The following is a 23,728-nucleotide window of genomic DNA, read 5'->3' on the forward strand; positions in this document are numbered from 1 at the left end:
TGAATAGACCTCACACTTATTTTCTCAGGCACTGTTACATGGGGGTTACATGGCAAGCCACTAAATGGATAAGGAGCCATTTGGGTACAAATAAAATGGTTTTATACACAACAGTTGTGGTTGGGATGTGACAAACCAAGACCTGGAGACATCCTCGTGGCCTCAATTCAGACTCTGGGGTCTTTGATCTCCATTTTGAATCACAGAGAGAAACAAGGAACCTTAGAAACCATTGGGTCCCATTTGAGTACATTATAGATGAAGAAACCGAGGCTCTGGAAGGGGAAGTACCTTGTCTTTGAGAGCTTGGGTGTGTGGGGGACTCAAGAAAAGAATGTCTCGGTGTGATTTTTGCTCCTGTCTGCCAAAAGTATTGTTCTAGAAGGAGGCTACACATGATGCTCTTGTATATGAAGTAAAAGGAGCCTAAGCTTCAAGCAGTGGCCAGAATCTTCTTTAAACACCGAAATTCATTTAATTCTTAATCCTAATAACTTATTAGCATGTGGCCCAAACTGATTTTAAAGAAGTTATATTCTGCTTAATGTCTACCTTTAGTTACACTTGAAATAGTTTTATTAGAGAAATGGATGGATGATCTTTCTCCATTGCTAGTGGGAGTGGGGCTCTTGAGGTGCTGTGGGAATAAGCATTTCCAGAGGCCCCCATGGGAGGATGGGTGCGGTAGAAAGCTTTATCTGCGTGGAATTACATTTCTGGGTTTGCCAAGTCCCCTTTCCCTTAATCAGTATTTGAAGGTGTGCAGCTGGGGATTCATAAGAACTAGAAGCAAAGCCAGTGTCCAGGGTTTCCATTCCACGGTGGAGCTGGGTCTGATACAGTAGCAGGCTAGTTGCAGTCCATTGGTCCATTGTGCGGGGTCCACATGGCTCTGAGCAGGAGCCTGAGAGTCCTGTGGGCCAGGAGTCAAGCTGGAGCAAACACGGGCCAAGAGGCAAAAGTGAAAACTCCTTTGCTTAGGAGCTTATTTACCTCAAATCTTCCCACATTTGCAGTGGCCGTTCCTACTCTGGCCAATGACCTGTTTGCAAGTGTGACTGACAGGCAAGTGCCTTCCCTATTCCACCCAGACTTTACTGGGCATGCGTCTATTCTTCGTCTCCCCTTTGCTCCTTTCCAGTTATTCATAACTAGGTTATTACAACGATATCAGTTTCATGTTAGACTTGCAGGAGTGTAACATCCACAACATAGCCATGTATCCAAAATTAAAAAAAGATAACTAAGCATATATGCCTTATTCTATGGGAGATAGAATCACTATTGAAATCTCACGCAGATTCTACATGGCCTGGTATGTGTAAAATAGGGTTACTGTTTTAGTAAGTTTCACTATTTGACATGTCATTAGCAGCAGTTTTGTAGCATAGTCTAGAAAATTGAGGAAACAGGGCCACTAGAAATGTTAACACAGATTTAGCTAAAAGCATTCCACAAACTCGCCAGGACTTTTACTAGGCGTTGAGACATGAAGATGAGTTAAGACGTGATGTTTGGTTTTAAGGAGCTAGTAGGAATGAGAAAAGACATTAGGCAGTTTTTGAAGCAGGAGACAAAAGAACCATAAAAAAATAGAAATAAAGACTATAAAAGTCTAGCAATCTGTTCTCCTTTTGTGCAGGACTATCTTCAATTGGGAAGGGCGCTCCTCGGTGCTACCCCGGTGCCTGGTGCAGGACTCCGTCATGATGACCCTGCTTCTTGTCTTTGCTGCTGGATTGCGTGGCGCCCTCACACCTGTACCAGTGCTGGAGCAGCAGGGTCTCAGAGGTGCTTCCTGCTCTTCGCCTCCTGCATGAGCTTCTCATTGATTGCTCCACACAGTTGAGTCCTAGATTTCATCTTGAGCAGTCTAGTCATCATCAGAAAATTCATTGTTGTTATATTGTTTAAGAAGTCAATGAAGTATGATATATCTTTAGGGAAATTTTTCATTAAAATGGTTAACATAAAACATTTTGGTGTTGCATATGGTCGGCACTAGCTATCTGGGAAGTTTAGTTATGGGCAGCAGCCTCACTCCCTACTAAGGCTGGGTAAACAAATGGTTGAGTTATAGCGATCCTACCATTTCTATAATTTATGTCCTTCAACCCACACAGCTTCAAGGGTTGCCTGGAGGGACTTCAGTCATCCTCATTATTAGCCTCAACTCCTCCTTCCCCCACAAAGCCATTCTAAATAAACACATAAACTTAGGATTTGCTGTGCAAATTCAGGTTTGAGACAAGTTCCCCAGTTCCCTGCTTGTAACTGGATTGAATATATAAGTCCCTCCTCTACAGACAGAAATTCTTGACCACCCCCTCCCCCCCCCATTGGATTATTAGTAACAAAACCGAGAATACAAGTAAGGCAACCACCCAAAAGAGCCGATTTGGCTTTTCCTTAAATACGCAGGATTTCGGCTCTAAGCTGGGATAGGATTTCCACTCTGATATCCTGGAGCACCTCACAGAATCTCGCGGAGTCAGGAGCCGGCAGATATTTTTATGGGGTGAGTGCAGAGTAACAGTGCTGGTTGGGTGAAAATAATTATAATTATAATCACTTTTTATATTTTTAAAAGATATTTCTTTTTAGGCCTAAATGCTAAGCTTTCAAAAGCACTGGCTTTTCCAACTGATTTTTTTTAATCGACCAATAATGGGTATAGCAAGAATTCCCATTTTTTTTCAACATTTGAAGATCTTGAAAATGAAAATTTCCTCTCTTATTTGATACAAATTGGGCTTTACCACATTTATACCAAATTTAAAAAATAACCCTAAACTATTACTAACTCTCCAGGATGAAAACCCTTCCTGCTTCCTCTCTTATTTTTCCATTGAGACATGTTTATAATCAAAGTCCAAATTGTGGCTAAAGGATTGATACAACCCACTCCCTGGAAGCTGATTACTCAAGGCAACTAAAGTCTTCTATTTATTTCATTAGTTAGTTTAATAACAAGTTTACTGAATTGTGGTTTGTGTCTTGTGTATTACAAGAAAAGAAAAGAAGAGAAAAGGAAGAAAAGAAAAGAAAAACCCTAACTAGAATTTAAACCGAGTCAGTAAGGAAATAAAGGGCCGGATCTTACAAGCAATTTTGCAATTGTCTCTGGCTCAAGGTGGCTGCAAAATGCTGATGATCCACATGTACATAGTTATTCATGTAAAACAAGCCCTCTTTCCTCGAGTTCTTAAACAAATGTTCATTCTCCCACTCCCCCACACCACTTTTTTTTTTTTTAAACTTGGCCCCTACTCTTAACTGGCAGAGTGTGTGAAAGGAAGAAACTTAGCAACTTACTCAACAGAGTTTAGAATAGCTTCAATTAAAAGTCATCTAAAAATAAAAACAAAACCTCACTTTCTCTTCTAAGAGCAAAATTTAAATACTTCATGTACTCTTTATCCTATTATGTGTCCACGATGTTTCTATACTTATAACGTACTCTATTAAATAAGTCTAATATATTTTTAATAATTTAAAATATGGTCCTTTAAGGAATCTTTGAGAGCCCAGCAAGAGAGTTATTAGGTTATTATGGCTTGTGAGTACTTGAAATATCACTAGTATAACTCATGAAATGAATTTTTCCTTCTACTTAATTTTATTAATTTAAATATAAGTTTAAGTAGGCACCCATGGTTAGTGGCTACCATATTGGATGGTGTAGCTTTGAATGATAAAAAATATAGTAAATACCTAACTATATGTACATATTTATATTTCTTTAAAATTTGCTCTAAATAGTGTATATTGCCATTTTGAACAACATGTAAGATTTGATCAAATGGATCAAAATCTTGGTTTTCTAAACTATCTAGTCAGAAGCCATCAGAGTAGAAGAAAAATGAGAAAAAGGAAACTGCCTTTTATGGGCTAGTTCCCCCAAACAGACTACACAGTAAGAACCAATGATCCATCCCTTACAATAAGTTATGCTCAGAATCCTGGTCAGACATTGTGACTTGCCTTCTTCATAGTCCATCTTTTGACCGTGAGGGGGTCTTTTTGCACCTTTGCCTTCTATAATTCCTAAAACTTGGGCAACTTTTCTCTTAATTTCTTCAGAGTGGATTACCTCAGAGCAGCTATGTCTTTTCCTTTCCTCCAGCACTCCCTGGTACACGAGAGCCAAAGACACGGTGAGCTGACCCTCCTTATACCCTTGATAGGTATCAAGATTAACATGACCAGGCACCCCTTTTACTTCAGTGCAGTTCTGTGCTTCTGGTTGTTTGTTTGACTCTAGTTTCCCCGAATAGAATTGTAGACAAATGTAATGACATGCAATGGTAGCAAAGGATCCTTTTTCTCGCCCAACTGGCATGGCTCAGTGGTTGAGCATCAACCTATGAACCAGGAGGTCAACCTATGAACCAGAAGGTCATGCCCAAGTTCGGGGCTCAATCCCCAGTGTGGGGCCATGCAGGAGGCAGCCGATCAATGATTCTCTCTCATCATTGATGTTTCTATCTCTCCCTCCCTCTTCTCCTCTGAAATCAATAAAAATATATTAAAAAAAATTCCTTTCTCCATGGAGAAAAGTATCCTGTAACCTCCTTTGCTTTTTCTCCCAGACTAAGCCTCTGCTCAGGACAGCCTTGCGCAGTAACGCAAGTATTTCATTTGTGTTTCACTGTTGCTCTGATTGCTTCCAAAATAAGCAAAAAATTATATTCATTTCTCACTAGATTTCATCCATTTCCAGGTACAGTAAGTGTGTTTCCCCAGCCCTTTACAGTTGTCATCTCTCTTAGAGGCTATTGAGCAGCTTTTAGATACTGAGGAGAGGGGAAGAACAGGAAGGTTGGGAGGAAAGTTAGAGAGAGGCTATATCTTAAGTAGAGTTGACAAGGCTGTCCAATACACAAAAAGTTACATGAAGGTGGGGATTACAGTCATATCCTTAGCATATATCATATTACCTAGCATATTGTTTTTTTTTGTTGTTGTTTTTTGTTTTGTTTTTGTTTTTGTAAATGTTTGTTAAATGAGACACAGTCTGGAGTCTGGGACCAGGTAATGGAGGCATATTTAGGTAATGGGTCAGAATCAGACACTTAGCAAGATGTGATGTATCTGGACAATAATAATTAAAGCAGGTAACACATTTAGAATCCACAATGAGAACTGGAGCAGGAGTGAAAAGCTCAGACAAGGGCCAACGGTAGAGTTATATGGGAGTGCACAGGTGCAAAGGAGAGATTGCTGATAGACAAGCCAAATCCACTGCATGAAAAAGGTTTTCCCACATGCATCACTTTCCCCCTTAAAAGCATGTTTTCAAGGCCATCACGCACCGGTAAGCATTTATATGCTGCACAATTCTCATAAAGACAACATTAGGCAATGCAAAACCTGCCAACCATATGCTGTGGGCGTTTCTGTATGGTCAATGCATTGTTTTCAGGCTCTTCCGCCTCTTACTTAGAAACTATCCATTGCGTAGATCTTTTCTGTTGTTGTTAGACTTCTTTGTATTTATTTGAAGTCATGGGGTGGAGAAATAAGAATTACATAGGCACAGTGTATTTGTTTAGAACCACTCATTGTACAAGATTTTGTGTTTTAAATGTCTTCTAAACACAAAATTGGCTACTGGATATCATTGTTAGTCTAATTCCATACTTAACCACTCCTGTTTCTAGATCATGTTAAAGTTTTTTCTTCCAAATAATGGGAGATGTGGCGAAGTCACATTGTAGCAAGAGCTTGCCAGAAGAATAACATTGCTGTGGCCATTTTTGAAAAATATAATCTGCCATTTAGTGTGACCTCGAATGAGGCCACTATCATCACCCGAGGCAATCCTTCTGAGGCGTTAGCAACTGACAGCTGTCAGCATTATTGCCCCAGTAGCTGAGAAATGAGTCCTTTATTTTGGAAGCGAACCTAGGCATTCAAAGCATACACTAAATATGTTTTCCTGTCCATTTTTGTTCTTTTCCTTTCCAGCTTTACTGAAATATAATTGACATATAATGTGTAACTTTAAGTGTACAACTGTGTTGATTTGACATACTGATGTATTGTAAAATGATTACCATAGTAATGCCTCTATCACCTCACATAATTACCATTTCTTTTTTTGTGGTGAGAACATTTAAGATTTTCTCTCTTAGCAACTTCCAAGTATATGATACAGTTTGCTAACCATAATCACCATGCTGTACATTAGATCCCCCCAAATATTCATCTTATAACTGGAAGTTTGTTCCCTTTCACCACTTCTCACCATTTCGCCTATGCAATGGTCCCTGGCAGCCACCATTCTACTCTCTGTTTCTACGAGTTCAGCTTTTTTAGATTCCACATATAAGTGATTTGTCTTTCTCTTATTTCACTTAGTTTAATGCCCTCGAGTTCCATCCATGTTGTCACAAGTGATAAAACTTCCTTCTTTCTTGAAGCTAAATAATATTCTACTGTCTATATAAACCCATCTTCTTTATCTGTTCATCCATTGAGAATAATTAGGCTGTTTCCTTCTCTTGGCTATCTACACGAATAAAAGAGAAACATGCAAATTGACCGTTCCTCCACTATGCCCACCAGCCAATCAGGAGCGAGTATGCAAATTAACTCAACAAAGATGGTGGCGGAGAGAGCAGGAGGCTTGGGTTGCCCCCAGTGATGGAGGAAGCCAAGCTTCCCGCCCGCCCTGGCCTCTGCTCAAGGAGTGGCTGGAGAAAAAAAAAAAAAAAAGGAGGGGCTGGGAGCCTGGGTCGCCAGGGGGCATGCCAGCCTGAAAATGGCCCTCAGCCCATCACCCAGGCTGGCCATACCCCCACAGAGTAAGAGTCCCTGCTGGAGGGCTTGGCCAGCCTGCAAACAGCCATCAGCCCCTCACCCAGGCTGGTCAGGCACCCCAGTGGGGACTCCAACCCTGAAGGGGGTGTGGCCAGCTTGAAAACAGCCCTCAGCCCCTCACCCAGGCTGGCCATGCCCCCCCAGCAGGGACCCTCACCCCATGGCTGGCCTGCAAACCACCACAGGCCCCTCGCCCAGGCTGCCCCATGCCCCAAGGGAATCCCCACCCTGATCCAGGACACCCTTCAGGGCAAACCAGCTGGCCCCCACCCATGCACCAGGCCTCTATCTATACTAATAAAAGGGTAATATGCTAATTAGACTGGGAGACCTTCCAGGAGACCTTCCGGACATTCTTCTAGACAAAGCCATGGTGGCGGGGCCGAGATAGAGGCAGTTAGAGGCCAAGAGGGGAGGGCAGTTGTGGGTGATCAGGACAGTGTGGGGGGGCATTGGGGGTGATCAGGCTGGTGGGGGGGCAGTTGGGGGTGAGCAGACCAGCACAGGGGCCAGTGGGGGGCGAACAGTTGGGGGTGATCAGGACAGTGGTGGGGGGGCAGTTTGGAGTGAGCAGGCCAGCAGGGGGACAGTTGGGGGAGAGCAGGCTGGTGGGGAAGGAAGGTGGGGGTGAGCAGGCCAGCAGAGGGGGCAGTTGGGGGTGAGTAGGCCAGCAGGGGGGGCAGTTGGAGGCGAGCACACTGGCACGGGGGGCAGTTGGGGTGATCAGGCTGGCGGGGGCGGGGGGGCAGTTGGGGGCGAGCAGGCCAGCAGTCAGAGTGGTTAGGGGCAATCAGGCAGGCAGGCAGGTGAGCGGTTAGGAGCCAGCAGTCCTGGATTGCGAGATGGATGTCCGACTGCCGGTTTAGGCCCGTTCCCTGGAAACCAGCAGTAGGATATCCTTCGAGGGGTACCAGATTGGAGAGGGTGCAGGCTGGGCTGAGGAACACCCCCCCTGCACAAATTTTGTGCACCAGGCCACTAGTTGTGAATAAGGCTTCAATAAACACAGAGGTGCAGATATTTCTTCAAGATTCTGTTCTCATTTCTTTTGGATATATACCCATGTGTGAGGCTGCTGGGTCATATGGTAGTTCTATTTTTATTTAAAAATATATATTACTAGAGGTCCGGTGCATGAAAATTCATGCACTGGAGCGGGGGGGGGGGGGGGGGCGCGAGTCCCTCAGCCCAGCCTGCCCCTCTCTGGGAGCCCTCAGGGGCGGGAGGCGACCTGTTGATCAGGGGAAGGTGACACCCCCATCACACATCTGCTGCTGCTGCCACTGCCAGCATTGCAAGCCTTGGCCAGCCCTGGTTACCTGAGCCTCGGGTGGCCCTGGGTGGCTGGGCAGCTGCCATCCAAGGCTTGCCTGCACCTCGGGCTGGCCCTGGGCAGCTGGGGGGCTGAGGGCAGGTCCAGCCACACTGCATGCCTGCTGCCCCCCTAGTGTGGCTGAGGGGACTGGGGGACTCCAGCGGGGCTGAGGGGACTGGGTGCCACCATCTTGTGGCTATGGGCACTGCCATCTTTGTGATGACATGACAGTCAATTTGCATATTCCCTCTTTATTAGATAGGATTACTGATAGTATTATAGATATCTCCAATTTCTCCCCCTTTCCATCCTCCTTCTAGCCCTCAACCCCACACTCAGGTCTTCACTACACTATTGCCTGTGTTCATGGGCAATGCATATAAGTTCTTTGGTTTAACTCTTCTTGTCCCCCCATCCCCACATTGAGGTATGTTAGTCTGTTCCATGCCTCCCTGTTTCTGATCTTATTTTGTTGGTCAATTAATTTTGTTCATTAGATTTCACAAATAAGTGAGATCATGTGATATTTATCTTTCTCAGATTGGCTTATTTCACTTAGCACAATAGTCTCCAGGTCCAACCAGGCTGTTTCAAAGGGTAAGAGATCACTCTTTTTTACAGCTGCCTAGTATTCTATTGTGTAAATGTCCCACAGCCTTTTTATCCACTCATCTACTAATGGGCACTTGGGCTGTTTCCAGATCTTAGCTATTATAAATACCACTTCTACGAACATAGGGGTGCATATATTCTTTCTAATTTGTGTTTTGGGGTTTTTAGGATATATTTTCAGAAGTGAGATTGATGGGTCAAATGGAAATTCCATTTTTAATTTCTTGAGGAAACTCCATACAGTTTTCCATAGTGGCTGCACCAGTCTGCATTCCCACCAACAGTGAACTATTGTTCCCTTTTCTCCACATCCTCACCAGCACTTGTTTGTTGATTTTTTATGATAGCCATTATGACAGGTGTGAGGTGATATCTCATTGTGGTTTTAATTTCTCTGATGATTAGTGCCTCTGATGATTTTTTTATATGTCTCTTGGCCATTTGTATTTCTCTTTGGAGAAATGTCTATCCAGGTCTTCTACCCATTTTTTAATTAGATTGATTGAGGAAGAGCTTTTTCTTTGCTATTAATTTGTAGGAGTTCATTTTATGTTTTTGCTATAACCCCTTATCAGATATATGATTTGTAAATATTTTCTTTCATTCCATAGATTGCCTTTTCATTTTGTTGATAGTTTCCTTTTTTGTGCAAGCTTTTTCGTTTGATGAGGTCTTACTAATTTTTGCTTTTGTTACTTGTGCTTTTGGTGTCATATCCAAAAAACTGTCATCAAGACCAACATCAAGGAGCTTTTCCCCATGTTTTCTTCTAGGAGTTTGCAGTTTCAAGTTTTAAGTCTTTTATCCATTTTGAGTTCATTTTTATGAGTGGCATAAGATAGAGGTACAATTTCATTCTTCTGCATGTGATTATCCACTTCTTCCAACACTATTTACTAGAGACTATTCTTTCCCCACTGAGTATTTCTGGCTCTCTTGTCAAATATTAGCTAACCATATATATGAGGGTTTATTACTGGGTTCTCAACTCTTTTCCATTGGTCTATGAAACTTTTTTATGCCAGTAAAATACAGTATACAATATACAACCAGTATTTTCATATTAGTAATTAGTATTCTTTAATTTCAGTTTGAAGTCATTTTAGCATTTATTTTAAGGCAGGACTAGTGATGATAAATTACCTCAGCTTTTGTTTGTTGAGAAAGTCCTTATCATTCCATTTCTGAAGAATAATTTTGCTGGATAGAATGTTCTTGGTTCGTATTTATTTTTTTTTTCAGCACTTTGAATATATCATCCCACTGTCTCCAGATCAGTACAGCTTCTGCTAAGAAATCCACTGATTGCCTTATGGAAATTCCCTTGTAAGTTACATATTTCTTTTTCTCACTCCTTTTAAGATTTGTTTTTGATTTTTGACAGTTTTATTATAATGTGTCTTGAAGAAGATCTCTTTAAGTTGAGTTTGTTTGGTGACCCATGAGCTTCATGAATTTGGATATCCAAATCTATCCCCAGATTTGGGAAGTTCTTAGCCTTTATTTCTTTAATTAAGCTCCATTTTCCCTCTTTTCTTCTGGAACTCCAATAATTTTTAGATTATTTCTTTTGATGGTATCCAATACATCAAGTGAGTTTTATTCACTTTTTCATTCTTTTTGTGTTCTCCCTTGACTGAATAATTATAAAATTCCTGCCTTCTAACTCAGAGATTCTTTCTTTGCTTGATCCATTCTGATATCGATGCTATTACATTTCTTATTAAATTCATTATATTCTTCAGTTCCAGTATTCCTGTTGGTTTTTTAAAATTTCTTTTGTTAAACTTATTTTGTTCAAATATTGTTTTCCTGTAGCCCATTGAGTTTCCTTAAAACAGTTATTTTGAATTTTTTTATCAGATAAATTGAGATCTTTATGTATTTGGGATTGGTTGCTGTTCTTTTGTCCATGGATGGATGCCACATTGTTGCTGTTGAGAGGGGGACATGAACAAGGGATGTCTTATTCAGCTATGATGCTAATGTCACTGTTGTTCCTATAAAAAAAACTTTGAGGGCCATGCATACTCTTTTTGTTCCTATATGTAACAATGTTGAGAATGAGCAATAATAACTTAAGATACTTGCTTAAACAAACTAAAATAACTTGCTCATCAAAGCTTACTTCAAGACCCTTGCTTCACTGGGCCTACTAATTCAAAATGATATCAATAAACTCTGCTCAGCCGAAACCGGTTTGGCTCAGTGGATAGAGTGTTGGCCTGCGGACTCAAGGGTCCCAGGTTCGATTCCGGTCAAGGGCATGTACCTTGGTTGCGGGCACATCCCCAGTAGGGGGTGTACAGGAGGCAGCTGATCGATGTCTCTCTCTCATCGATGTTTCTAACTCTCTATCCCTCTCTCTTCCTCTTTGTAAAAAATCAATAAAATATATTTAAAAAATAAATAAATAAACTCTGCCCAATCCCACCAATTCTCTGCCTATGTGGCCTGCCTCAAAATCCTCTAATTCAGGCCCTAAAACTATAAATATCATCACTCAATTTATCCATTTTGAGACCCTATTAAAACTGTTTAATTGTTATTCTCTCTTACTAAACTAAACTTAGCTTTATTTGATCAACAGGTTTTTCTGGTGGTGTTTTAGAATTGCTGACAGTTAAAAATGGGGGAAAATAGTGTCTATATATTCTTTTTCTTAGTGTAGCCCCAGAAGAACTCAGAAGAGTTGACAAAATGGGAATGTTGTCATTTCAGGGAAAAATCGAGCTATTTACCAATTTATCCATTGATGACAACTATTCAAATGCCTCCAACAGAATAATAAATCTTCGGATTCAAAGGGACTTGAAATTTATCTAGTCCAATTCATCTGCTTGATTGATTGCTATAAATGGGGAACAGGCTTAAATTAGAGTAACTCCCCGCCCCCCCTTCAGCATACTGTTGAAGAGGTCCCTTCAGTGCAACCAAGGGTTTTAGGTTTCCTCTCTACTTCTTCAACTCGCTCTTCATTTTCATCCCTTTCACAGCCTTAGTCTACTATATCCCTGTTTTTCCTCTTTGTAGACAACTGGAGGAAAATCAGCCCTCCATCATGTTTCGGTGAAGGGAGTCTGTGCCCTAAAAATCCACAGGGTTTTGAGGATTGGGTGTTTTCAACAGAAATTATTTTTAAAAGACCTCCCATTCCAGGAAACTAACATCTGGTTTCTATTATCTAAAAGGTCTCATTAACAGATAATATTGTGATGTTCACATGCCTATTTTTGAAGCTGAAGGAAAGTGAGGGTTATATTTTTGGGGTACAACCTCATAAATAATGGAACAAACTTTCTAGCAGTATAGGCTTTCTTATTCTCTTTACCCTGAGAATTTTAGAAAGATTGAGAGAAAAAGTATTATATATTATCTTTACTAGGAAAATAACTAGACAGAAGGGTTCTGGATTAGAAGTTTTGGACATTTGTCTTTTAGCTAACTTATTTAAAAAATAGTATTACCAGATCCTTAGTAAATATTAATTAACTTGAAATGTTACTGATTTGAAGTACAATTGATAGTAACTTTAGTAACAGTTCACAAGCTGTTATTCACATATTAGTGAGAAAAAGCCCGAGTGCACATGTGACTAAGACTTTAGAAATCGCTCCGTACAAAGACGTGAAAAGAAGTTGCACATGGCTCTGAGGAGCTTCCCGCTGGACTCTGGCTGTGTGAGGACGGGTGCTGCACAGAGCTCGTGACCTTTCGGAGTCTCAGGGTTGCTTCCTTTTTTTTCACTGTTGACTCTTCGCTTCCTCCACATCACAGATAATTCACAACAGATGACTTCTTTGTGTAGCTTTTCTTTTTTTTCTGGGATCAACTTTGATATACCCCACATTATTTTCAATTGTAGAGTTTAATAATCCACCCCCAAAAGTTTTTACATGTTAAAGAGTCTGTGTATGTGTGTATGGTGGTGGAAGCCTATGTTTAGAGCAATACGATTCACTCATTATGACACTGCATTGAGTTTGGATTTCTTTCTAAACTGCAACCGAATGTGAACATTCTAAACTCAAGTGAGAGATACATATTTTGCCCATAGACTCTTACTTTTAACAGGACCCACATAAACGACACCAACGATTTGTTCCTGAGTTTTCTTTCTCTAAAAATAATTACGTTTTACATGTGAGAAAGTTATTAGTATTTTGAGTATGTGTTATTCTCTCAACACATAAAGGACTTGAGATAGTTGACAAAAATATAGTACAGACAATGTGAGAAGGGAAAATTAGGAGTACAAATACCTTTTGTACAAGATTCTGCATGGTTTAAAGACACACTACACATTCTTCTCTTAGTCCTAGAAGTCAAAGTTTTTCCCATCATTTTAATCATAACTCTAATACTAAATGATCAAGTTAAAAAATTATTCACAAAAATACTCAAATTTTCAACTAATAATGATTCAATGTACACTAATTAGTAGAGAAGCTTATTATTTTCCTTATAAATTTTCCTTATTAAATCCTCTCAGAATCATGAACACCCCTGTGATCTACAATTACATTTACTTCCTCCTTCCCTCTCTCCACATACATCCCAGTCCTCTAGGTGTTTACATATGAGTACTAAAACACTGACAATAAACAATCCTCCCTCCTGTGACTTTGGCAAATCACTCTGAATCAAAATAAATATTACCTATGATGTTACATTTAGTTTTAAATGTATCTGTTCCAGAAGACTAATTTAAAATTGCACAGTGACTAAATATGTTGTTCTCTCTTCGTGCAATGGGCCTCTAGTATAGGTATAATTTTAAATGTATAAATTATATACACATCAATCTGTATTAATATATTATGCACACTATAAAAATATGCAGTGTAGAAATAGAAAACAGTGAAATGAAATATTTTTAAAAATAAAATTTAACGTTTATTAATGGTACACTAACCTTTAGTCCTCAAATTATAGATATTTGTGTTGATATCTAGATAGTTGGTTTACAAATGCCTTGCAAATTAAACTGGCATATTATCATTTGATGATATTAAAAAGTATAACATACATTTAGGGTTAGAGTCATTGTTTATAAAATGATACATAGATGTATATTCATATTTCAAATAGTCTTTTTGAAGATTTTTATTTTTATACTAGAAGCCCAGTGCATGAAATTCATGCACGGGAGGGGGGTCCCTCAGCCCGACCTGCACCCTCTCCAATCCGGGAGCCCTCAGGGGATGTCCTACTGACGGCTTAGGCCTGAGCAGGCTTAACCCTTTGCACTCGCTTGCTTTTTTCTCGATTCCTTTATTCTACTTCGGATTTAACTTTTTAAATACCCCAGATTTTATAAAGTGCAGCAGTAGAATAAAAAACTGGAGTTTCTTTTCATACAAACTTATTTATTTGGATTTTTTTATATTTCAAATTATTGATACATTCAAAGAGTAATTTTAATCTCGATGCTAACTGTGTCGAGTCACACTCGACATCCGAGTGCAAAAGGTTAAGCCGCAGTCTGGCCTCCCTCTGCAGGAGGTGACCGGGCTGATCAGGGGAAGGCGCTGCCCTTATCACCCTACTGCTACTGCCTCTGCAGACTGCCACAGCCACCAAGGTGTTTTCATCAACACAGACTCTAGTCCCTTCACCACAAAAAAATGACAACTTTCTTTAGGCATTTTCAAGATGTCTCTTTCATAGGATCTGACATTTCTTTCTTTCTTTTTATCCTCACCTGAGGATATTTTTCTATTGATTTTTAGAGAGCGTGAAAGAGAGAGGGAAAGACAGAGAGAAACATCAATGTGAGGGGGACACTTCAATTGGTTGCCTCCTGCATGAGCCCAACCTGGGCCCTGTCCAGGGAGGAGCCTGCAACCTAGGTACATACCCTTGACCAGAATCGAACCTCGACCCTGCCAAGGATAGGCCAAGGCTCTATCCACTGAGCCAAACCGGCTAGGGCAGGATATGACATTTCTTAGCCCCTCCAGCAGCAGGCCTTCATTTTTTACTCCAGGAGTGAGGTAGAAAAACCCTAGATCACCTTCTTGGATTCTTATTACCCAAGTTACCAAGAACACTGCAAGTGGTGTACAGGGAGCTTAGCCAATGAGCGGTCAGAAAAGGTGTTTCCTCTGCAGCTCACACGTAGAGGCGGGACTGCCAGAGGGACTGCCGGTGCACTGCGGCTGGCAGGCCCTGCTGTCTGTCTGCGGGGCCCCAGAGCCTGGCAGCCAGGCCCTGCTCTCTGCGCCTGCCTCACCCTGCCCACCGGGCTGCCAGCCTTGCTGTGATAGGAGCCTGTGGGCCGCGGGGGTGGGACCCAGAAGTGCTCTGTGCACTTCCTGGTGACCTGTTGTCCATCTGGTCGTGATGGCCCTAGGCTATTATTAGTATAGATTTTTGGTCTACATCTGGGTAAAACTAAATGTGTCACCATTAATTTCATCTCTTAATGTGGCTGAAAATGAGCTCCTTCAAGGAGTAGGAGAAATATTGTTCTGCCATTTCTTTTTTATAAAATTTATTCTATTTAAAATAGAATTTATTGGGGTTCTAGTGATTAATAAAATTATATTGGTTTCAGGTGTACAATTCTATAATACATCATCTGTATATTGTATTGTATGTTTACCTCCCAAAGTCATGTTGCTTTCATCACCATTTACCCCCCTTTATCCTCTCTACCTCCCCCACCCTCATTTCTCTCTGGTAGTGACAATACTGCTGTCTGTCTATGAGTTATTTTATTTTATTATTACTTTTGCTTAAATCTCTTTACCTTTTCACCCAGCCTCCACCTCTCCTCTCCTCTATGAGTCTGTTTTCTATTTTGTTTCTTAGTTTATATGTGGAATCTAATTTATTCTTGTATCATAATTATCATTAATCTATAGTTCTTTCCAGAAATCTTTTAAGCTATTGTTTCACTAGTGAATTGTTAATTTATCGAAGCTGGATGATATAATCTATAAATCTGCTTAACTTCCCCTCAAAAATAACAGCACTATGTTGTGATGCTCAGAAAATTACACAAGAGCAAAGATGCCATCATTATATTGCATAAATGAGTGAGATCATGTGATATTTATCTTTCTCTGACTGGCTTATTTCACTTAGCATAATGCTCTCCAGTTCCATCCATGCTGTTGCAAATGGTAAGAACTCCTTCTTTTTTACCACAGCATAGTATTCTATTGTGTAGATATACCACAGTTTTTTAATCCACTCATCTGCTGATGGGCACTTAGGCTGTTTCCAAATCTTAGCTATGGTGAATTGTGCCACTATGAACATAGGGGTGCATATATCCTTTCTGATTGATGTTTCTAGTTTCTTGGGTATATTCCTAGAAGTGGGATCACTGGGTCAAATGGGAGTTCCATTTTTAGTTTTTTGAGGAAACTACATAGGGTTCTCCACAGTGGCTGTACCAGTCTCGATCAGACCATCAGACCTCAGATGGGAGGTAGAGGAGGGTGGGGATAAGGGGGAGAGATCAACCATAGGACTTGTATGCATACATATTAGCCTAACGAATGGTCACAGACAAAATGGGGGTGAGGGCATGAGTGGGGGGTTAGGGTGTATTGGGGGGATAAGAACACATATGTAATACCTTAATCAATAAAGAATTAAAAAAAAAGAAACACTAAAAAAAGATGCCATCATTATCCATCAGCATGGTAGAGTGCAGACTGAAATATCAGCTGAGTGAGGGTACCTGTTTACTAAATACTAGTGAAATGCAACTTCTTTTTTTGTTTTTCAAGATAGAAGTACATGTAAACAAGAGTCTTGATATCCTTTTTTTTTTTTTTTTCCAGTGAGAGCTGTGTATGTTCCAGTTTGGAGAGCACGCTATTAGATCCCCTGGGGTTCATCTGCGTGGCCACGGACAGGCCTGGGCCAGGATGGGTTATGCAGAGGGCACACAAGAGTGTAAATAGAACTCTGGCCCCTCACCCCTGCTGTAAGCAAAAAGCTCCAATTTCATTTATTTTATATTTTACACACTAAGCTTTTTGATACATTTTCTACGGAACAAAGGATGCCACAGCTAAAACATGTTTGAAACTCTTCTGGAGACGTCTAGAAGCCCATTTCTCATGGTTCTGACAAATGTTTGAAACTGAACACTGAAAAGTAAGTTGCAAAGATAGTCTGTTACTAAATAGCTAAATATATCAGTTTCTAAAGTTCCTAGGTTCTGTGTTTGACTTATTTTTCTTGCATGAAAATTCATAGCCTCAGATCTAAAAGAGAAAATACTTTAACCAAACATGCTACAAAAGTTTTGAACATAATTAAATGCTAAATAAAAGCATTGGTTAAAAATGCATTATTTTTTCTTAATTGAGACCTTTAGTAAAACATTTTGAATATTTTAGAAATAGATAGTATTTTTAAAAAGCTTAAAAAAGGATATGGTTCTTGCGATATTTCAGTGATTGTAACCTTGGGTCGTTTAAGGGCGTTGGAAATACCAGTTAGTTCATGCATCTTAAGATAATATAAAATCAGTGGACTCTGACCTCCAATATTGAAGAGCACACGGCTAAACTCTGGACCAGTGCTACTATAATAGGACTGTGAGGGGAAGAAAAAAATAAAGTCAATTATTAATTTGGTGTGTTCTTAAAGAATTGTAAATAAATTATAACTGCATTATAACTATGAATAAAACTACCATTTACTATATTAGAATAAGTAAAAGTAAATACTTCAAAGCATCTTCTTAATTAAAGAAATTTACTAACGTATGAATCTATGAGTATGTGCAGTAAAGCTCGCTTAGCCTTTTGCAAGCTTGAAGATAGATCAATAAAGATTATTTTTTCTGAAGAATAGAAATAAAAAGAATGAAGAAAATGAACAGAGGCCTAGAAAAAGGGGGAAAATGGATAAAGAAATAATGACTGAAACTTTCCAAGGAGCTTAACTTCAAGTAGGATAAATTCACACCTAGACGTATCATAGTCAAAGTGTTGAAAGACAAAGACAAAAAAGAAAAATCTCAAAAAACATCAAGAGAAAAACAGCATATATGGGATCCTTAATAAGATTAACAGCTGACTTCTCATTAGAACAAAGGACATCAGAGGCAGTTGGATAACAATCAAAGTGTTGGTGGAAAAAAATGTTGACCACGAATTCTATGTCAGGGAAACAACAATCATAAATATAATTGCTTCAAGATTGACTTCTTGTGGGAAACAAGGTCAGTATAGCAACTATTCATATGTTGTCTTTTCTCAATATTTATAAGGCCCAGAAGAGAGATATATTATTTATTCCATTTCCTGTGGGGAAATAGATTTTATTCTCATTTGCTTTTAATGATATATAAAATTCTTCTGTATTTCTTTTGCTTATGGTTATTTTAAAATTATATTTATTCCTAGCTGCTCCAGAATTATTTTTAAAAGTGGAACTATGAGAATCAAAAGCAATTCTTCGATGGTGAAAATTAAATGTCAATATCAGATGTATTTTCTATGATGTAAATCATTTCCTTCACCTTAATTCATGACAATTTACAACAGGTTATATCTAGCCTGATTTTTAAATTACATGCAAAACCAAGCCAAGCTTTATTTAGATTAAAAAGAAAACTTGCCTGTATCAAAAGATCATTTATGACCCCTTTCCAGGCTTCTGTCTTGTGTAATGTAAGATAAAAACTATCTTACTGAAATACTACAAATAGACATTTTTGTTATTTTTTCCTGCAGCTACCAGTTTTAAACTTAGAAAAACTACACTTTACAGCTCCTTCTTTGGCTGTGAGGATCCCTGATTTTTTAAGGATAGTTGAACCAGGCAAGAGCAGAACTAGGTATTAAATGCAAAATCAGAGTTTTGTTGAGCCTTAGCCATTTTCTTAGATACTTTAGAGCAGAAGGTCCCATGTTGCCCAAAGAACTCTTGTTAGACATATTCAAAATGGCCAAGACAATTAACAGAAGTCCCACTGCTTTTATTGACCCCACAAAAGATCTAACAGAAAATTGTCAGAGAACTTTGATTCCATAAACAGGGCTTTCATCGTCAAAGAATAATTTGGTACTAATTTTGAAGAAGTAAGCAATCCTATAAACTTTGGGAGGATCACCAGGGGTGAATCAGAAAGTCTAAGAAATGGTTTTGGTGCTGAAGTTTTCTGTTAATTTATGACAGGATAATTGCTGATAATGATTATAAAACTAAACTTCGATTTTTGTTGTTTTAATATGTGTCCTGCCAATGAGAATTTGAAACCTACAGGCACTCATTCATCATTTGGACACCCCGGTGCTTAAAAAAACACACAACCTCTTCTTTATGTTGAACTCTCTCTTCCTATAGCTTTCACTTATTGGTAAAAGTAAAAAATGTTTTGGTTTGTATTGGTAAAAATATATTTTTTGAGCCACACAGAAAAAGTCTAATCCTGCTTTCCTACAATAGCTCTCTACATATTTGAAAATAGTTAATAAGGTTTTCAAGGGTTTTTCTTTTCTAATAGAAATGTCTTTAAATATTTTGACCATTCCTCAAATAATATGGTTTTAGAGTCCTTCATTATTCTGGTTATATTATGTTCAGAATGCTTCATACCAGGCATGTCAAACTCGTGGCCCATGGGTTGCATGAGGCCCACAACAAAAAATTTTGTGGCCCAGCCAGTATGATGGTATGTAAGAAATATCTTAATAGAAATTTTGTAACTTAACTTTTACAATATCCTATTATACATAATCCTACCTAATTATAGACAAATATGCAAATTGACCGTACCTTCACTATGCCCATGATTGGCCAGGAGGCGCGGCGGGGAGGGACTCGGGGTGGCTGGGGTGGCTGATTGGGCCGGCAGGACGCTGAGCTTGTGTCGCCAGCGGCAGCGCAAGCTCAGTGTCTGCACCATGGCTGTGCTGCGGTACAGAAGGGGCCTCTGGGGCAGCGAGCCCATGTCCCACCGCGGACCATCAAAAACGGGGAGCTGGGTGCCTGTCCGCTCCAGCACCAGGCCTTTCAGAAGCCTTGCCGGAGGCTTCTGAAAGGCCTGGTGCCGGAGCGGACAGGCACCCAGCTCCCCCATGATCAAAAGCGAAAGCGTGGGAGCTGGGTGTCTGTCCGCTCCGGCACCAGGATGGCAGGTTAGGCCTAGGGGACCCTACATGTGCATGATTTAATCATGCACTGGGCCTCTAGTTATTAATAACGAACTACAATGTTCGCTAATGACTGATTACTATAATCGTGTTGCATTCATTTCCCTTATATGCCTTACGCGCAGGCGCACCATTTCTCTCCACTAATCCTAGCAGCGAATATTTTAGCAGCCGATTGCCACGTCATTAGTCTTGTTCTGACTTGTTTGGTGTGTGCAATAGGAAATATTTCGCTTTCGGAGAACAAGAAAAATAGGTTTACTTGTGTTATGCTTATTAATTTGTGCAGCTATTCAGTGTCTGGTAAATTAATGTTCAAGAAAAATATTAATTTTTATTAAAATGTTCTATTATTTTATGTTAATGATTACTCATTTATATTCAGCATGTCTCTATCAAAATAAACCTACGTTTCTATGAAAATTGAAGCTTTTGTTTTTTTTGCAGCCCATATAAACTTAAACCTTGTTTGTTTGGCCCGTGTTAGCCCTTGAGTTTGACATGCTTGGTCTACACTCTTATAATGAAGCTCTCCAAAGTGTGTAAAATATACAATTATTGTCAAATCAGCATAAAGTAAAACCCACGTATCTATTTAAATAGCCAAGAATACAGTAGATTTGGGAGTTGACAACATTCTACTATTGACACACACAGATCTTACTGTTAAAAATAATTCCCAAGCCTTTTTAGATGCCCCTAAGCCAAGGCTTTATTATATTACTAGAGGCCCAGTGCATGATTGAATCATGCACGTGTAGGGTCCCCTACACACTTTTGCTATTCGCCGTGGAGCTGGGTGCCTGTCCGCTGGTGCCGTAGCAGACAGGCACCCAGCTCCCCCACTTTTGATGATCTGCGGCCGCTGAGGGGGGCTACCCTGCTGTTGAGAGGCACAGGGGGTGGGACTCCCGCCCCCTGCGCCTCTCAACGGCCGCTGAGGGGGGCTACTGTGGACACCTGGCTACCCTGCCATTGAGAGGCGCAGCTGGGTGTCTGCGGCAGGCCCCCTCAGCGGCCGCGGATCTGGCCGTTGAGAGGCACAGGGGGCGGGAGTCCCGCCCCCTGCGCCTCTCAACAGCAGGGTAGCCCCCCTCAGTGGCAGCAGATCCGTGCCTCTCAATGGCCGGATAGGCCACCCCGAGTCCCGTCCCCCAGCCTCCTGCCGCCCAATCGTGGGCGTAGCGGAGTGATGGTAATTTACATGTTACTCTATTATTAGATAGGATACCTCTGCAGTTGTAATTTTGGACCTCTATTTTTCCACATTAAAAGTTTATTTTCTAAGATCAGGACTTTTACTTTAGCCTGTCATCCAATGTTCATAATTCATAATTCAGTTTATGACTTCTACATATCTCATAAAATGGCAACAATATTTTATACAAGTTGTTGATAAAGTAGTCTGCATGGGACAGGACCAATTATGCAATAAGATGTACCTACAATTTGCTTTCTAGCTTTTAATAGTATTATCTTTAAAAGGTTGTATAGTCACACATTCATTTGTCCAGATTTCTTCAACTTGTAAGTAAGGTGTAAAAGACAATTTTTAGTGCTTGCTGAAGATCAGATATACAATTTCTATTACATTTCCCTGATTTCTAAATCTAGCATTCTCCTCCTGCCACCAAAAAAGGTGTGATATTGTCACGGATCTCAAATTGACTCCTAGAGATCACCAGTTTCTATGCTAAGTACTTTCAAACCACACTTGGTAGCACTGTGAAGGTTGGAAGAGATTCTATATACCTGGATTATTAGAGACTAGGAAATATGTAAATAAGGACTTTCAGAAAATGGCTTTTATACAGGCATAATTTAAAATTTAAAATAATGGCCAGACTTGACTAGATAATTCAGATAAATTTTAGCAATAAAGACTTCAACAAATTTAAAATCTGTCTAACAAGTTAAGAGATCAGATTCAGAATTTTAAGCCAATAACCTCAATCAAATCTTGCTAAAGCAACACTAGGTAGCAAGTCCATAGGATCTCTATTTTGGAGGCACCTTCAGGAAAGTGGAGAAACAGAGCATTTTAGACTTAAGAGTAACAGTATCTACATGTATGTACTCAGTTATTCCAAGACCCTGGCTTAAGAGGTGGGGACAGGCCAACCATTACTGAAAACTCCTTTGATATTTTCCCTGCAACTTCGACTGATGCTTATTGAGATCCCAGCCACGTTTATATGTTTATCCAGAGACAAGTAGTGCCAGAAATGTGAGAAAAAGTAAATACCACGTCTTTTCTCATTATCGAGGAGGATTTTTAAAGAAAAAACAAAAACAAAACAAGAGTTTTTATGTAAGATTAACTTTCCAATAAATCACTTTGATCATTAATTTTTTCCTAAGATATATGTCAAGAATGAAATATCCAACATGTCTATGTGAAGCTGTTCAACTAATTATATTGCTAATTAAAGAAGTAAGAACTTAAAAAAAAAATAACTCTATTCCAAACCTTTGTTGTTGGTTTTGATATTCTTGATCCTTCCCTGGATGTGGATATTGTATATGCTGATGGGATCTTAAAAATTTTCGTCATATTGAAGTCTATAGCTAAAACAGAAAATAAAATATTTTTTAAAATTCTGTTGTTTTTTTTCCTCGACAAAAAGACATGATGCCCTTCTTTCTCCTAGCGATTCACTCTAAACATGGACAGAGGCAAAGATGGATGGGAGAAGTTTAGGATATTGTTATAGCTTGCCCTAGTCAGAGGAAATGAATATTGCATTTTATTTTCTCATGACTTGCTCTAAGCTACCATTTATTAAGAATACATGGAGAGGACACAGGCCTAGGTCTTTTGCTTCTGAGTCCAGAGCTCTTTTCATGACCCTCTAGTTAAATGCAATAGGAGGCTTGATCCTCCACATGTTAGAGTCCACCTTTTCCACATACTGACTATACACACCCTTACTGGCAATTTTTCATTGCAACCAGCATGAATGCACATGAGGGAATCTTTCCATGTCTTAAAGGACAGAACTGTACAATTTAATCAGCTATGTCAGTCAGCCGAAAAGCTGGTTATTAAGATATCTTAACGCAGAGCAGAGAAAACAGGTGATCTCAGCGGTTTATGCTACATTCTGGCACTGGTTATTATCAGTTACCATGTAGACCAACTAGATCTAGAGGCTGAGATGTTGATGAGAAACCTCTGAGGTTTTGAGGAAAGTCACTTGGATTGATTTTTAACATTATACATGAAAATATTTTAAATATTAGCCTGAAATACTAGAGGCAAGTGGGGATTTATCTCTGGCAGAGTCTAAATGATTGGTTAGCAAGGAATCTGCCCTTTAAAATTTTAAGTGGAATCAATGTTAGACTGAATTGGAGTTAGAATTGGCAAGAAAAGTAATAAACCACATAATTTCTTTTCTCTAAAACCTGCTCAAAAGCATATAATGTATGAAGAGGAATCTGGCAATATCTACCAAAAATACGTATTTTCCCTTTGATCCAGTGACTTCTCTCCTGAGACTATATACTACACAACCTGTTACTTAAGTCGGAAAGACCATAGGTACAAGTTTATTGATTTGTGGCATAACTTAAAAATTTAGAGATGATAACCCATGTATTTAGCAATAAAGTTGTGGTTGAATAAACTAAGGCACCCCCATTTGAAGGAATACTATGCAGTTGTAAAAAGCAATGAGGAAATACCCATACTGATGTAAAGAGACCCACAAGTCATATCATTAAAGGAAGCAAGGTGCAGAACATTGTATAAAGTATATTATTTAATTCACTTATACAGTATGCTAACTTTAGTATACTAGTAAAGAGAGGAAATAAGCATATCTATTATATTTGATTTCATTTG

At 39.6% G+C, this 23,728-nt stretch overlaps 1 protein-coding gene across 1 annotated transcript in view; it reads right to left on the bottom strand.

Moving 5' to 3' along the window:
• The window catches only part of FAM227B (family with sequence similarity 227 member B), a 203,841-nt gene that overhangs the window by 12,514 nt on the left and 167,599 nt on the right, over positions 1 to 23,728 (bottom strand). The window contains exons 10-11 of the mRNA XM_079768986.1: positions 22,352 to 22,449; positions 17,154 to 17,314 (exon numbers count right to left, since the gene is read on the bottom strand). Of these exons, the coding sequence (XP_079625112.1) occupies positions 17,154 to 17,314; positions 22,352 to 22,449 (259 nt within the window). The remainder of the gene's footprint in view (positions 1 to 17,153; positions 17,315 to 22,351; positions 22,450 to 23,728) is intronic.

This window comes from Cnephaeus nilssonii, assembly GCF_951640355.1.
Source record: "Cnephaeus nilssonii genome assembly, chromosome: 4".
Classification (NCBI taxonomy): Eukaryota; Metazoa; Chordata; class Mammalia; order Chiroptera; family Vespertilionidae; genus Cnephaeus; species Cnephaeus nilssonii.